The sequence below is a fragment of the Citrus sinensis genome, chromosome 5, assembly GCF_022201045.2.
Source record: "Citrus sinensis cultivar Valencia sweet orange chromosome 5, DVS_A1.0, whole genome shotgun sequence".
In the NCBI taxonomy this organism is placed as follows: domain Eukaryota; kingdom Viridiplantae; phylum Streptophyta; class Magnoliopsida; order Sapindales; family Rutaceae; genus Citrus; species Citrus sinensis.
The window spans coordinates 34,340,621-34,358,043 of NC_068560.1; the positions used below are offsets into that span (position 1 = coordinate 34,340,621).

Genomic DNA, 17,423 nt, shown 5'->3' on the forward strand with positions numbered 1-17,423 from the left:
CTGCACATTTGTGATTTTCTTGTGGTATACATAATTGCCAAGGCCAATATTACACACTTCTGTGTATGGCACCAGAAAATACCACGTCCAATTCTATGAAATATGAATTCAAATGTCAATACCAGGAAATTGGTTCAAATTATTTTTGGAGTTGGCCTCACTGGCTTCAATATTTAATGTTAACTGTAGGCTTGCTCTATCGATAACACATTGCTCCATTACAAGATTGTGCCACTGGTGATTGTTTTCACGGTTATCAGGAGCCACTTCTATGCTTTTTCAATGGTTTCCCATAAATATCTCAGTTATTACGGTAATTGCCAGAAATTTCTTTGCGTGTCGGCAAGATGACTTATCTGCAGTCAAGAAAGAGCTGCATGGATACGCTTGTAAAATCTCTGCTCTACTAATTTCTTTTGTGGTGTATAAGTCAGTTGTTACTCTTGTTTCTGATCATCAAGAATCTTCTTTGCTATTGTTTTAGGCCATTCTTGATAGATTAAGGCATCTCTGCTGTACCCAGCTGGGCCAATATCTTAAATGCTGAATGGTTTTGCTCTTAGCCTCAAGTGGATCAAAATTTTTCTTCTAAGCACTTCCTTTCTTTATCTCTGATAGGTCAAGGGACCCTTATCCAAACAGAAGTTCTTTTGACCTGCATCATAGCAGCTGCACGGTTGGTGGAACATAACATCCCTGGAAAAGTTGCAAATTTGAGCCACATTTTCGATGCAAATGGAGAGGCTGCCAAAGAAAATGGCCTTGGTGGTTACGGAGTTCGATTTGTTGTCTTTCCAGGTTATGAAACCAAATCTTTAATTTCTGAAAGCTCTTGGTTTCTTTTCCTGGTCAAACTTGGCCCTTACTGTAAATGTCTTATCTAGTGAGAATTCGCATCTTCTACTCTGAAATAAATGTCTTGGCTAGTGAAGTTTAAAAACTACATAAAATTTAGCATGTGTCAATCTATATAATATCTGAACTCAAGCAAATAAAACTTTAAATCAATTAACTCATCAATTAAAATATTAAAGGCAGAAAGTGAAAGTAATTGCAGAAACTTGTCTTGAATACCATAACGCAATAGCAAATACATTACTCATAATAATTTCCTTCAGGGAATCTTTAAAATAAAAACTCAATACTAGGAAAAGAAATATTACGTCATTCATTTATGACATTTCATTAAATCAAAGCATTGCTATTTGAAGCTTGAGAGTCTTGAAATGTAAATGGAAATCCTGTTAAGTTTAACTTCAAATGAGATTAATCTCCCTCTGTTCGAAATGTTAGTGAAGTAAGAGAATGAATTTAAACAAAACATTTGTTTCGAATTGGTGAAATCCCTCTTGATTTATATATAATTTTTTTTTTCATTTTGCTTTTGAAAATACAAATTATTCTATATATACATATTTTGCCTTTGAAAATACGAACTATTCAATTGTAGCTTAGATAGGGAAAATATGTAAAGACTAATTTACTTATTATCACTGTCACAACCTAAGGCTTACAAATTGAAGTGCTCTACTTTGAAAACTCACAGAATTTCCAAAAACAAATTTTACGACTAATTATTTATCTGGGACAATTGATAATGTTTATTTTAAAAGTCACCGTAAAACTGAACTAGCCCTTACGGTAAAATTGCAAATGGAAGTAGTTTGCGTTTAGAGGTCTTTGCTGGTGCAAGCCTCTAAACACTTTTTAAACTATATAATAGGATAACCTGCTGTTTTTACCATCAGTTTATACAACAAAAAGATTAAATTAAAATGCAAGAGAAATAGAGTTAAGTAAATAAGAAAAATCTTTGAGAAGTCCGGTGAGGATGAATTTGCTATTAGTTTCTTCAAATATGAAAATTAGACCGGAGGGATCTTTGGTGAGCCAAAGATCAGCCATGGAAGATTGATCATCATCTCTTGTACGAGTGAGCTTAAATCCCAATTCAAGCTCTACGGTTGCTGCTGCTTCTTCTTCTTCTTCTTATTTTAACTGTTTTTTTTTTTAAATAGAAGAACGCCAAATGATTATGTTCTTAGTACTAAATGGAGAATCAAAATTAATACAATTATAGAAAAATTGTAATGCAAGGCATTCTAACACATTGAAGTCACAATTTGGTGGCATTGTTTCTGGTGTGTGAATAAGAGTAAAGCACATGTTTTAGTCAGATTTTGGTTGACCGATTGAAACCGATTGAAACAAATAAAATAGCTTAAGAGAGGAGGAATAGAGGGATGTGAAGCTGCCTTGTTATGTTTGATGCGTTCTCGAGCAGGTTGGCTGGGTGGTTTGAGTGTTTGATAAAAAGGGAAAAAAGATGTGATGAAAATGAAAATGAAGGTCACCAAACATGAGCTAAATATGTCCTTCTAAACATGAGTCGACGGTGGCTGATTACTCCACTCCAACGTTCAAGTTAGATTTTGAGTGATAAGTGGCACCTCAAGGTCAAATGGACCTTAAAGCTATCAACAATGGAGAAAAGTGTTTTGAGAAAGAAGATAAGTAAATAATTTTTCCATAATGAAAGTTGGTTACCAGTTGGAAGAAATCCTTGAGCTTTGTAAAATGTGTTTGAAGGTCATTTTAGATATTTTGGACACATGACATTTAGTTAATGGTTGCCCTCCCTCAAGTGAGGGCGTTTTTGTGTAATTTATAAGGTGGTCTCAAGATGGTGACAAGCTTAGGTTTGGGAGGCAAAAAAAACCACCAGCTGCCTTTTTGCCTCTTATTTTATACATGTGGTAACCTCTCGAGCTTGTGGTTCTCCTACCTTTTTGGGACACTGCAATAGGTAGCTTACGTGCAATTTTCTTATTGCTCATCTTAGGAATCTCTATTCCCATTGGCACCTCATTCTTAGCCAAAAGATAGATATTTTTTATTTCTCACATGATAGCATTCTATTTATTACACTTTTAATTTCATTAGATCACTAATCTCATTATTTATTTTGTTTTTTAAATTTTATTATTATGATTATTGTAATAAGTCTTATAATATCAATCCATATGAAAATGATCTTGATACTTATCATTAGATTACTTATTATATACACTTGCATATTAACTTTTACATCGTATCGAGCACACACCATCATGCACTGTTCACATGCGGCTCCAACCACCAAGATTCGATTTTTAAAAAAATACTGTTTGATGATGTGGAGTTTTCGAAACTGCCCTTTTTTTCGAGGAACTTATCTTTCGATTCCTGGTGAACTTTTTCGGCGTTCTGGTCAAACAACCTGCTCCTCGCTTTACAAACCATCTAAGTGGGTGCATCAAGAGAAATTATTCTAAAAGAATTTCTCCAAAAGAGCTAGGTTGATCATCCCAAACTGGTCTTGATTTTATTACAGGAAACAAACAATTAAGTATTCACTCAATTTCTACAATAACACACAAAAGAACTTTAAGCCTTTAAATGTGAACTAAAAGACTGTGGTCGGTGAGCACATGTGAATGTATGTACATGTTAGATTTATTTCTCACATTATGTGGACTGACATAAATCATTCTAATTATTTTCTATATTTTACCGAATTAATACGTGACTAAAGTCAAATATTGTTGAACAATTTTGACATACCCTGTACAGTAGTATATTATGGACAAGTATATCCTTAATTGTGTTATTTTCGCCCATAATGGGATGGGCAATTTTGTACTAACACATGAGGGGTCCCTGCACTCAACCGCTGTATTTAAGTAACTTCAGCCCATTGGGAGTTAACTGTTGGAAAAATGCATGAGTGCAGTGCACCTCTCTCTCTCCCTCTCCCTCTCCCTCTTTTCTCTCCCGTGAGTGTGTGTACAGCAAATTTTGAAGCAAGCCGATCCTTGAACTGAGGCAAGAGAAAGGAATTCAGAAGCTAGATCAAGCAACTAGCAACTCTCTTGAGGCTCCATAACAAGCTTTCAAGGTCGGATTCATGGGAGATCACGGTAATTTTCGAAATTCCCGAAAATATGTGTTTAATTTGGAAATGCACGATTAAGGGCATAAAGTTTGTGTTTGTTTCATCAATTGGTATCAGAGCCCATGGTTATGCGTTTCCTTGTAAACCATAGTTGTTTTGTTGAAGAAATCTCACTCATGGAATTTTTTTTTTATTATTTTCGGATTTTTCGAATTCTTCGAATTTGGACATATTTCCTCAAACGGTTGTTAAATAATGCATGAGTGATGATTTTGGAGCAAAGATATAATTTTTTCGTGTTTTTTTTTTGTGGCCAAAATCGGGTTGGTATGGATGTGGATGCTATAAATGTACTGTACAATACTGTAGCAACAGCCCGAGGTTGAAGATGATGGGACAATTTCATTTGGATCGCTAAATTTTGTGAATTGTCCCTATGGCCCAAAATCTTTGCAAACTTTTCGAAAGGGTCCTTCGAAAGGGTCCTTGACCGAGGGTCAACTATGTAAAAGATCAGTTTGGTCCCTTGAATTTTGAGAAATTATAGTATGGCCCAACAGTTTATTTTATTTTATTTACATTTTGGGCCAAAAGTTTTAATAGTTAAAACAGTAAACATAATTCTGAAAATTTTTCTTTTTAGTCCAAAATCCTTTCAATTTTGGCGATTTTTCAGAATTTTAAATTTTAAAATAATCCATCAGTTATTGAATCTTATGGGCATATCATTTATATATTTTATTGAGGCATGTAGATATTTTATTTGATTTAATATCTTGTTAATTTCATTTGACAAAATTTATTTAGCCTCAATTTTGTTAATATACGAAATATATATATGATGCAAAACTACAATTTAGAGTGATTGTGTATCTGCTTATCGTAGGACCAATCATGATAAATTATTTGGTGTTTTGCAATTGGTTGTCCATTTATAATTATGAATTATGGATTATGTGATGGATTATTATTGTTATTACCAAGATCCATACGGGTGATGATACTGCCCTGTCGGCAAATCACTACTTGGTAGGATGCTTGGGAAGATAAAGAGATTTGTTGAGTATTTTCTACTGAGTGGCTTAATTACCCTGTCGGTAATAGGTCAATGTTGGTGTTATATTCAACTTGTCTGCTTTATCTTTAGGTTAGTGCATTCCTATATTGTTAAAGGATGCCTAACATATTGTGTTGCTATTGGAGAAACTTAGAATGAGGAGTAATTGATTATAGCATGATTTTAGTTTTGCATGCTTGATAATTCTTTTGTTATTGCTTCCTCAGCTCTAGATATTCTCTCCTTTCTCCAAGTAGCCTCCCTCAAGAATTTAACTGGGACAAATTTTGAGGACTGGCGTGAGTCCATTTTGTTTTATTTGTCTACACTGAATAGAGACTTGGCATTAAGAGTTTATGAACCAGCCAAGCCCACAGATAAGAGCACTGCTGCTGAAAAAGTAGAGTGGGCAGCTTGTGATGAATCCAATAGACACTGTCTGGATACAATGAAATACACCATTGATAGAACAACTAGAGATAGCATCCCTGCATGTGATAAGGCCAAAGATTACTTGGCAGCTGTTGGAAGAACTTTTAAGAAGGTAGATAAGGCAGAAAATGGTAACTATCTGAGGCTGCTTGCTAACACTCAGTATGATGGTGTTTCTGGAGTGAGAGAGCACATCCTTAAGATGACCAGTTACCATAAGAAGTTAAAGGACATGGATGTCAATCTGCCTGATGACTACCTGGTCTTCCAAATCCTTGAATCCCTTCCACCACAATTTGGCAATTTGAGAAGCCAATACAATACTCAGAGAGACACTTGGAATATCACTGAGTTGACTGCTTATGTGGTTCAAGAAGAGGAATCATTGAAGAAGGGGAAATCTCACACTGTCATGGTGGCCACTACTCAAGAGAGTGGGAGTGTGAAGAAAGGCTCTTCAAAGGGCAGCAATAAGTTTTTCAAGAAGAAAAAGTTTGGCAAGAAAACTTCACGTGGTACTTCTTCTACCACTTCTGGTTCCACTTCTGAGAGCTTTAAGGGAAAGTGCCACTTTTGTAAGAAACCTGGGCACAAGAGAGCTGACTGCAGGGGATTCAAAGCATGGTTGGAAAATAAAGGAATTCATAAGCAGGAGGGAGCCCAATGAAGGGGAGTTGATAGTTCACATGGGCAATGGAGTGACAGCCAAAGTTGAAAGCATAGGAGTTGTCAGACTACATCTAGCCACAGGCCATGTTTTGGATCTATTAGATACAACTTATATTCCTTCTATTAGGAGAAACTTGATATCTGTATCTATTTTGGATAGATGTGGCTATACTTTTCATTTTGGTGATAGAAAAGTTTACTTATTCCGCAATTCAGAGTTAGTTGGTTCTGGCACTCTTTATGATGGCTTGTATATGATTGATTTATTTTCTCGTGCTGTTGAATCATCATCCAATGCTCATGTTATGCACGTTGTTAGCTCTAATCGTGTCAAGGTTGATGAAAATTCCTCTATTTTGTGGCATAAACGGTTAGGTCACATTTCTAAACAGTGGATGGAGAGGCTTATTAAAGATAGCATTCTACATAAGTTGGATTTCTCTGATTTTGGCACTTGTGTTGATTGTGTCAAAGGCAAACTTACTGCCAAAACCAGAAAAGAGAGAACTCAGAGGAGTCAACAGGTGCTGGAGTTGGTACATACAGACATTTGTGGGCCATTTACTCCTATTGCCATTGGAGGTTATAAGTACTTCATCACGTTCATCGATGACTTTTCTCGTTATGGTCATGTTGAACTTCTTGCTGAAAAGTCTGAATCCTTATCTGTGTTTCAAGCCTTTAAGGCTAATGTTGAGCTCCAAAAGGGCAAGCAAATTAAAGCAGTAAGGTCAGACAGAGGTGGTGAGTACTATGGGTGATATGATGAAACTGGGCGTAATCCTGGACCTTTTGCTAAATTTCTTCAGGAATGTGGAATAGAAGCCCAGTATACAATGCCCGGGACTCCTGAACAGAATGGAATTGCTGAAAGGAGAAATCGTACCCTTCTTGACATGGTGCGGTGTATGCTGAGTAACTCCACCTTACCAGATTTTCTATGGGGTGAAGCCTTAAGGACTGCAGCTTACGTTTTGAATCAAGTACCTAGTAAGTCAGTGCCCAAAACTCCTTATGAATTGTGGTCAGGAAAGAGACCGAGTCTTCGTCATTTTCATGTCTGGGGATGCAGAGCAGAAGTGAGGCCCTATAATCCACAATCAAGGAAACTTGATCCGAAAATAATTAGTGGTCATTTTATTGGCTATTGTATCGGCTCAAGGGGTTCTAGATTTTATTGTCCTTCCCACACTACTAGAATCATTGAGTCTGATCGTGCCATTTATTTTGAAGATGATCACAATGGTAGGAGTTCTGAGCCTCGCAGTCTGACATTGAGAGAAGAACGTGTGGTTTTGCCTATTCCATCTTTTCCGACTTCTGCGATGGGATTACCACATATTGATGATTCTTCTGTTGATCCTGAACTTCATCATAATATGGAGCCCATGATTGTAGAGGATGATGGTACTGATGTGCCATTGAGGAGATCAGAGAGGATCAGGAGACCTGCAATTTCTGATGATTATGTTATTTACTTGCAGGAGCATGATTTTGATGCTGACTCTTCATCTGATCCTATTACCTTTCAAGAGGCCATCAGTTGTTCAGAATCATCATCTTGGATACATGCGATGCATGATGAGATGGCATCTATGTATTATAATGGGGTTTGGGATTTAGTTGAGTTACCAGATGGATGCAGACCAATTGGTTGCAAATGGGTTTTCAAAACCAAAAGAGATGCCAGAGGTCAGGTAGAGAGGTATAAGGTCAGGCTTGTGGCTAAGGGTTTCAGTCAAAGAGAAGGCATTGATTACACTGAAACCTACTCTCCTGTTTCTACCAAAGACTCTTTTCGTATTATCATGGCATTGGTAGCTCATTTCAATTTAGAATTGCATCAGATGGATGTGAAGACAGCTTTTCTCAATGGGAGCTTGTCTGAAGATGTATACATGGTGCAACCTGATGGTTTTGTTGAGTCTGGTAGAGAAAACATGGTGTGTAAGCTTAAAAGGTCCATTTATGGACTTAAACAGGCATCCAGACAGTGGTATTTGAAATTTCACGATATTGTCACCTCTTATGGGTTCCAGGAGAATGCCGTTGATCAGTGTATATACTTGAGAGTCAGTGGGAGCAAATATATCATTTTGGTGCTTTATGTGGATGATATCTTGCTCGCTGCTAATGACACTAATTTGTTATTTGAGACAAAGCAAATGTTGTCATGCAGCTTTGATATGAAGGATCTTGGTGAAGCCCATTATGTATTAGGGATAGAGATTCTTCGTGACAGACCTAGAGGAATTCTAGGTTTGTCTCAAAAGACTTACATTGATCGCGTTTTGAAAAGGTTCAATTTGCAGTCTTGTGCTCCTGGGAAAGCTCTAATTTCGAAAGGTGACAAAATTTCCAAGTCTCAGTGTCCCGATAATGATGTAGACAAAGCTAGAATGCAAACAGTTCCGTATGCATCCGTTGTGGGTAGCTTGATGTATGCTCAAGTCTGTACTCGCCCTGATATTGCCTTTCCAGTGGGAGTACTTGGAAGATACCTGAGCAATCCTGGATTTGAACACTGGAAGGCTGCAAAGAAAGTACTTAGATATTTGCAAGCCACTAAAGATTTTGTGTTGACATTTTAGCGATTTGACTATTTGAATATAGTCGGATATTCTGATGCTGATTTTGCAGGGTGCTTGGAAGACAAGAAATCCACATCAGGTTACATCTTTATGATGGCAGGAGGAGCTATATCATGGAAAAGTGTCAAGCAGACACTCATAGCTTCTTCAACAATGGAAGCAGAATATGTAGCATGTTTTGAGGCTACATGTCATGCTTTATAGATGCAAAATTTTATCACAGGGCTAGATTATATAGTGGCCGTACCGAGGCCATTAAAGATATACTGTGATAATTCTGCTACTGTTTCTTTTTCTCACAATACAGGGAGTTCTTCACGTTCCAAGCACATTGACATTAAATACTTGTTTGTGAGAGAGAAAATTGCTCTATCTTGTGTATCAGTAGAGTATATCCCTACAGAACTCATGTTAGCCGATCCACTTACTAAAGCTTTAGCTCCAAAGGTATTTAGGGAGCATGTGACGCATATGGGATTATTTCAATCCACTTATATATGCTGAGTCAGTGGGAGTTCTGGTTTGTATTATGAGTTGCAACTTAAATGAGCTTATGTATTACTCATTTTGTTATTAAGCATGCATGTTGTTATGTGAAATGGATATGCCATATATTGTGTACACATTTGGTTGCGTATGGCATTATATATATATATACTGAGGATATTATGGTCCGAGACATTTTGCTAAGTCTCAATATGGACATTAAAGATTGAAGCATTATGACTTAGCTTCAGTGTGCTTTCTTGAGACATTTTGATTCAGTCTCATTATGATTATAAGAAAGCACGGCTTCTGTGAGACATCTTGGTATTAGTCTCATTATGATTAAAAAGGAAGCTCGCTTCTCGAGACATTTTGTTATAGTCTCATTATGGTTATAAAGAAGCGATGGTCTAGGAGACATATTGTTTTCGTCTCATTTTGCTAGACATCTGGACTTTATGGAAATGAGCATGTTGATCACATTGTCATGTTATTTCCATAATTATACTTGTATACTACTACATGATCACGTGTTTATAAGTGTCTTGTTATATGGAGCATCCTGTCGGTGCACATATGATTTGATATTTATGGCACATTTTGGACTTGTTTATGTTTTGGGTGATTGCTTGTATTTGACCTTTTGTTATAGTCACATATTGATTAATTCGGTTGTTTTCAAAATATTATTTTATTTTAAATTTATCATTAGAGTGATTTCTGTCGTCCAAGTGGGAGATTGTTAGATTTATTTCTCACATTATGTGGACTGACATAAATCATTCTAATTATTTTCTATATTTTACCAAATTAATACGTGACTAAAGTCAAATATTGTTGAGCAATTTTGACATACCCTGTACAGTAGTATATTATGGACAAGTATATCCTTAATTGTGTTATTTTCGCCAATAATGGGATGGGCAATTTTGTACTAACACATGAGGGGTCCCTGCACTCAACCGCTGTATTTAAGTAACTTCAGCCCATTGGGAGTTAACTGTTGGAAAAATCAGTGGCATGAGTGCAGTGCACCTCTCTCTCTCCCTCTCCCTCTTTTCTCTCCCGTGAGTGTGTGTACAGCAAATTTTGAAGCAAGCCGATCCTTGAACTGAGGCAAGAGAAAGGAATTCAGAAGCTAGATCAAGCAACTAGCAACTCTCTTGAGGCTCCATAACAAGCTTTCAAGGTCGGATTCATGGGAGATCACGGTAATTTTCGAAATTCCCGAAAATATGTGTTTAATTTGGAAATGCACGATTAAGGGCATAAAGTTTGTGTTTGTTTCATCAGTACATACATGTCTCACTTCATATACAGACAATAAATATGATGAAATGCAAAAGGATAAAAAAATAGACCAATAAGATTTAACGTCATTGACAACTCAAGGATAACAGCAAATTAAAGGTTCAAGAGTAGATATTTAACTTACAGATGAATAACCAGCTACTCAGCCGAGGAAACGTCTATCCACCATATCTGCTGTCTCTATACCAGGGGAAAAAAGAAAAGGAAAAGAAATTAATGAACTAATTAATACTCTTTTTTTTCCCCATTAATGGGCACAAAAAGCAGCTCAACCTTACAGAACTGCCAATATTGAAATCCTTCTATACTTGAACTTGGGAGTGGGAGTTTATCCCACAGATTTCTTGATATCCAGGTTGTAAAATAAAAATAGGAAAATGTCTGCATATATTGACAAAGAATAAAGCTTTACTTTGCAAACGATCCCCCCAACCGCCGGATAAATCGGCACTCTCTAAAATATTACGAAGGATCTGTTCATAATTTAATCCAAGAACAGTCATCGCCACCTAAGAAAAGCAACTGTGAGAAATCGAATTTAATTACTCCGGCATAAGTTGAAAAAAATTTTTTTTTAAAAAGGCACGATCTATACCTGTAGCTTGATGACTTTAATTCTACTTTGCTCATATAAAATAAAAGCACAAAACAAATAACAAAAAGATCAATAACTTGAGATCTGCAAGCAAAGATTGTTCATTCTTCACGACACTATTATCAGCGTCTCCTGCAGCAGCAAAATTCTTCCCACAGTTACAGGAGCAAACAGTAGCAGCTGGCAATGGCATCACCGCAGAAACATGAGCCAACGCTGAATTACGACGACCAAAAGCAGCAGTCATCGCAGACATAGTCAACAACCAAAGAAGACTGCACCATCAAGACCACAGGACCGGGAATCCTCCACCGTTTAGTGACAGATTTTTCTGAAAGATTCGATTTTGAACTCGAGCAGGCAACAACCGCGGTACTGTAAGCAGATTTTGTAAAGCTTTCAACTTTAACGCCTTCGAGCCTGGTACTTGCCGTAAATTTATCGAATTTGATGGCCAGTCCGCCGGGTTGGTGGCAGCGCAACTTGTTTTTCCACTTTGTTGAATAAAGCAATGAATTTGCTTTCAGTATTGAAGCCGTTGCCATTGAAATGATAATAACAAATATCAATCGATATAGGTTTTTCGAATGTCATTCAAGGTCTGATTTAATAATTATGATCTGTTAGGCCTCTTTGCCCCCAAGGTCGCTTCTTTTCCAACTTTGTTTTTGAACGACAATAGCAGAATTATTTAGCCCTCCACGTGGAAAATCATTTGGCAAAATTATTTTGAGAATTATTTTATGGATTTTTCATGTTGTATGAATTTTTTGGAATGCTTATAATGAAATTGTTGTAGACCTTAAATTTAATTGTTTTAATCTCTACCATTTATTTAATTTAATGAATAAATAATTAGTTAATTAATAAGGAATAAATAACTTTTAAAATACAGTTTGATGAATTTAAATTAAATGGAAAGGTTATGAATTCAACGAGGAAGGATAAAGGCTTGTGCTCTAATACGACTCCTCTTATCCTTTTTTTTTTCCTTTCTAATTTCTAAATAATATTTTTAACATGTGTGTTAACTAATTACAATATTTTTAAAGAATTAACATTTGTTCATTAATACAAATATTTTACGCGTTGATTAAAATCGAATGATGTGCATTGTTACGTTATTGATGTTGTAATTAAAAAAATAAATTATAAAATGACCCTTGTTTTATACTTAATATAACTTCATATAAGTAAACTTAAGGAGATTATTATTATTTTATAGTTTTTTTTTAATTCTTTCATGTTAAATGACTTGGCATGTGACATTCTCATTTATTGATAATTTTTACAAAGTTTCAAATGTATCAATTACATTATCTTAGTATTCACTTTGTGAATGTCATAAAAACTAAGATCAAATTGAAAATTGAACATTGAGAGCATTTGATGTTTTATTGTACAAATTATATTTTGGATAACATATGTGTCGAAACTATTTATAAGTACTAACATGCTGAAACTAAATGGATTAATAATGGTAACAGGATGATTTCAAATTTTCAAATTGTAAGGCTGGTGATTCATTCAAGTTACTCGACTTATATACACATGAACTGTCGTAATCATTTGGGCAAATGACAAACAATATACAAGGAAATGCAAGGAACTGAAGCAGCTAATCTATCTTTTCTTAGCTCTAATCAATTGGAAAACAAGCACTATAAGAGAGACAAGAAGAGCTGATCCTGCGACAACAAGAGGAGGACAAACCTTACTCTTTTTAGAAACATGCTTCTTCATTTGTGCTGCCGCCGCCGCATCCTCACTGATACCTTTCTGCTTCTCCAATTCTTCAGATTCTTGTTCATCAGGTTTTTCTTCAGATGGCTCAATTTCATTTGGCTGAGGAGTTTCTTCTGGCTCAGGTACTTGACAGGGCTCTTCAGGTTTTGTCAATTCTTCAACTTCTTGACAGGGCTCCTGCTTTCGTAAATCTTCGGGCTTTTCGCTTTCCATTCGATGATGATCTTTACTAGCAGTGTGTTTCTCTTCAACTTGAGTAGATAACGAACCTTGATCATCTCCAGATTCGATTGTTTTAGCCATCTCAGGGCCAGGAACATGTGCTTCAAATCTTGGCTCTGGTGCCTTTTCTTCAGGAAGCCTTTCTTTCCAAGTTTCTTCAGTTTGCAATGGTTCCGTGATCTTCGAAATCTCAGCTTCCCCGTCAGGTTTTGAGGATACAGTTTCAGTTCTTCCAGGTGATTCCTCCGCAACCCGTTCATTTTCTTCCTTGCTTTTAACTTCAGGCCCTTTGGATTCTTCCCGAATTGTCTGTTCGACTCTTTCAGTTTCTGCCTCGGCTCCATTCTCCAATGGCCTGGATTCCCCTCCGTCAAATTTTTCTTCAGCTCCTTCTGTTTTTCCATTTTCAGGAATCTCTTCAGCAGCTGATTCCGTTGTTTCAAATTTTCGCTGATCATTTGCTGGTTCCTCAGCCTGACCCGGATCCTGCTTTTCTTCAATCTTCTCTATAATTTCTTTCTTAGGCGCCGCCTTATTCGTACCTTTCTCGGGAACCTCATCAGCCGCAACTGGTTTCATTTCAGGATCCTCTATTTTATCAATTGCTTCAGGCACCCCTCTATCTACTTCCTCTTCCTTCACTTCCTCAATCACAATCCCAGAATGTCCTTTAACTGACTTGGGCATGAAAATTGTCAAATTTGATGTTTCTTCATTAAACTTGGCCTTAACTTTATCCAAAATCACCCCATTTGGTATCTGGAAAACTTTCCTGAAGGCCCTGATTTCCACCTCTTTCTTCTGCACAATCCAACCCATCAACACCATCTCTTGCACCGGCTTCTTTCCACTAATTGCAATTTTATCTCCTGCTTCATTTATCATAATATCGATATTCTCTCTTCTGAAACCTGCATATGCTCAAAATTTAAGAGTAAATTATCTCATTTACCATCAATTTATACAACAAAAAGATTAAATTAAAATGGAAGAGACATGGAGTCAAGTAAATAAGAAAAACCTTTGAGATATCCGGTGAGGATGAACTTGCTGTCAGTTTCTTCAGACACGAAAATTGGACCGGACGAATCTGTGGTGATCCGAAAATCAGCAATGGAAGTCTGTTCGTCGTCTCTTGTACGAGTGAGCTTAAATCCCAATTCAAGCTCCATGGCAGCTACTGCTTCTTCCTCTTTTTTTTTTTTTTGGAATAAAAGAAATTCAAATGACTATGCTCTTAGTAATGTATGAGAAACAGAATTAATACGATTATAGAAAAATTGTGGTGCAAGGCATTCTAACATGTTGAAGTCACTATTTGGTGGCATTTTTGCAGGTGTGTGAATAAGAGTAAAGCACATATTCATTGCTTCTTAGTGTAAAATTTGAGGTGGTTTCAAAGTCGGTTACTTCTAACTGTTTTTGGCCTTGGCGGGAAGCAACGGCATTTTGTTGACACTAAAACGTGAAATTGCAGGTGAGGTACAAGTGGAGCACCAAAATGTGTCCCCGCTTGGGATAAAAGAATATTTCCTTAATCAACATATATATATAGCCACGAAATGTTAAAAGTTATTAACTTTGACAACAAATTTGATATGTAAGAATTTTACTTTCATTAGTTTCTTATCAGAGGAAGTAACATTATTTTTGGATTTTAAATTATCAAGTAACGAAAAAAAAAAATTAACTAAACACTTTAATCATTGTGATTTTAAGATTGATTTTAGAAACCCCTATATACTATTGAACCTCATGTGAAAGCAGCACGACACTATTCTTGCTGGGCTCGTACCATCTACGATTACAACCAATCTGATCCAATTGAAATCTCTATACAGCACTTATTTGGTCATCAAGAAGCTGTCTTTGAATTTATAAAATGAGGAGTTTGCTATCTTACCCTAAGGTACAATCCTCTCACAAATTTGGTCATGGGTCTTACTTGGACTTACGACCAGATGCTGTTCATATGAGAGGAGAGGACTGCACCTTGCGGATGTTGTAAGGTAGCCCTCTCCCATAAAATGGTTTTTAAAAATGGAAGTGAATCTGGTTTCTTCCGCCATAAGAAGATTTAAAGCAATGCAGAAAAGGGACCTCTTTGCCCAACAGGTCACCCTTGGAACTTCAAATTTAAAATTTTCATCATTAATTCAATTTTAAAAAAAAAACAAAAAACAAAAAAGTTATGCAAAGAGGTGGGGATCAATGAAGAACAAAGAGAGTGAAAAAGAAAAAAGTAAGTACTTGATTGCATGGGCAAAATTAAAGATCAAAAGTGAGAAATGATTCCAAAGCAAGTGCCAGAGAGAAAAAGAGCATCGCCAGTCACCATAAACACAAATTATGGTACATATAATCATCACATTTAAAGCTACTTTAACTCTCTAATTACCACAGTACTTTTTTACTGCATCCTCTTCCTACTTAATAAATAAAATATTTTCTACTTTTTACACAGGCGAAACGGCCTCCATTAATTTCTCTCTTGAGTCTCAGCCTCTTTTTTACATCATCAGGAAAACTGTAGAAAATAGGAGGACCAATAATTGACTTGCTAGTATCCCAACCTCCACCTGCAATTCCACCCACCAAATCAACACACCATTAAAATCATTTCACTATTATTTTATATGTGTATGGCCAAGTGAACCAAAATGATAAATGAAATACACACACACACACATATAAAATCATGACTTACATCAGCATCAAATTGGAAAATTTTAATTTCAAACTCTTACTAAACATTATGTGCAAATCCACATTTTTATAAAACCCAAAACGTTCTCACCTGATTCACATGGCCTGAAGTGGGCAAAGGCCGTATAGTAGCAGAATCAACTTCACCAGTAGGCAGAGGAACGGCGGGGTTACTGTTAATGAACGGAATGCCGCTGCCTTTATCCGGCACCGTCCCTGGAGAAGTGGCAGCAATCATGGGTGCAGGAGTTGGGGAAAAAGCCTTTTCATGAGGGCGGAAAGGCCACGGATAAGATGGAGAAGACGACACAATGCCTCCGGGAGCCGGCGTCGGAGCCGCCATCATCGGAGGTTTTTCCGTTGAAGGGGTTGGTGACGGAGTTGAAGAGACAGCAGAGACTTTTATGGAGAGCTTTTGTGAGCTTTTATTGCATGTTTGAAGAGAGCCGTTGTTGAATGTGAAGTAGAAAAATCCACGGCGTGATGGGTGCCACTAATTAATTTGCATACATTATGAGCAAAAATTTTAAAAAATTTTAAAAAGTTAGTAACAATTTTGAGACATTTTTCAATGTACCCCACGTAAAAAAGAATGCAACTAGAACATGTTTCCAGATCCAGAAAAAAAAATCATTTTCAAAATTTCCATGTTTTTGTTTCAAAAACAAGATTTGAAGCTAGCTAGTTACCGTATAGGAGGTGGAATTGGGATTGGTGAGAAGAGTAGCTTGAGAGAAATTGCAAAGATTGAATGCATTCTTGTTCTTGAAAATGTAGAGGTTGGAGTTATTAAACTTGTGTTTGAAAACTGAGAAAGAAATTAAGAACAGGACATGTTAGTCATTGCTAATTTGGATCACATAAAAAATGTTGTTTTGTTTTCAGATTACTTACTGATTGTGTCTCCTACATGGACACTGGGGTTCTTCCACTCTGAAATTCCATCAACAAAAATTGTTGCAGATTGAGCTTGTTGTGAGAGAAGGAACAAAACTAGGAAGATTGGAAGCATGGATGAAATGTCAAGCTTCATGAACTGAAATGATGAACTAATGAAGTGAAATGATGAAGAGGGATGATTAAATCAGAAGGGTTTATGGCTTTTATGCACTTGTAATGGCTCTGTCAAAGCTTTTAAAAGAAAAAGGGAATTCTGAAAATTGAAAAATGTGCATTGGTTTTTTTGTTTTTGAGGGGAGACCCTGCAAACTGTCAGACTTTGTTTGAATGGATGACAGACAATGGATATGGGAGATTGTGTGATTTCATTTATTTTAAACAGTAAAAGGTGGCATGATTTTGTTTGCTGAAAAACTTTACAAAAAACAGTAACAATAAAGAGAATGAAATTAGTATTTATAATGTAATGATAAAAAAAATTGATAAAAGATGATGGGGATTATTATTCTAAAATGATTAGCTAGTTCTTTGTGATTATCACTCTGCAGTCTTTATTTACATCAATTTTTAATTTAAATAGTTTTTTTTTTCTTATATGGAGAGGTGAATGAGTGTGGGGAATCTAATTTTACTTTCTTTGATGAAATCTTTAACTTTTTAATTTGGCCCATTTAGTTTCTTTAATACTTTAATTTGTTTAATGAAGTGATACGCATACTTTTTATTTTGATGTTTCAAACGAATAAAATCTCACTATCTTCTGTAATTACATTG

The 17,423-nt window shown here is 36.2% G+C and overlaps 2 protein-coding genes across 2 annotated transcripts; both read right to left on the bottom strand.

The window, feature by feature from the left end:
* Positions 1-12,513: 12,513 nt before the first annotated feature.
* On the bottom strand, positions 12,514-14,333 carry LOC102615589 (uncharacterized). Its single transcript, XM_006472999.4, has 2 exons — positions 14,065-14,333; positions 12,514-13,954 (listed from the first exon to the last, which is right to left on the bottom strand). The coding sequence occupies exons 1-2, from the start codon at positions 14,213-14,215 to the stop codon at positions 12,699-12,701; spliced, it is 1,407 nt and encodes a 468-aa protein (XP_006473062.2). The 5' UTR covers positions 14,216-14,333; the 3' UTR covers positions 12,514-12,698.
* A 938-nt stretch (positions 14,334-15,271) lies between these two features.
* Positions 15,272-17,079, bottom strand: LOC102615888 (pectinesterase inhibitor 10). Its single transcript, XM_006473000.4, has 4 exons — positions 16,644-17,079; positions 16,439-16,557; positions 15,841-16,242; positions 15,272-15,622 (listed from the first exon to the last, which is right to left on the bottom strand). Exons 1-4 carry the CDS (start codon positions 16,780-16,782, stop codon positions 15,554-15,556), a joined length of 729 nt encoding a protein of 242 aa, XP_006473063.2. The 5' UTR covers positions 16,783-17,079; the 3' UTR covers positions 15,272-15,553.
* Between the last annotated feature and the right edge of the window lie 344 nt (positions 17,080-17,423).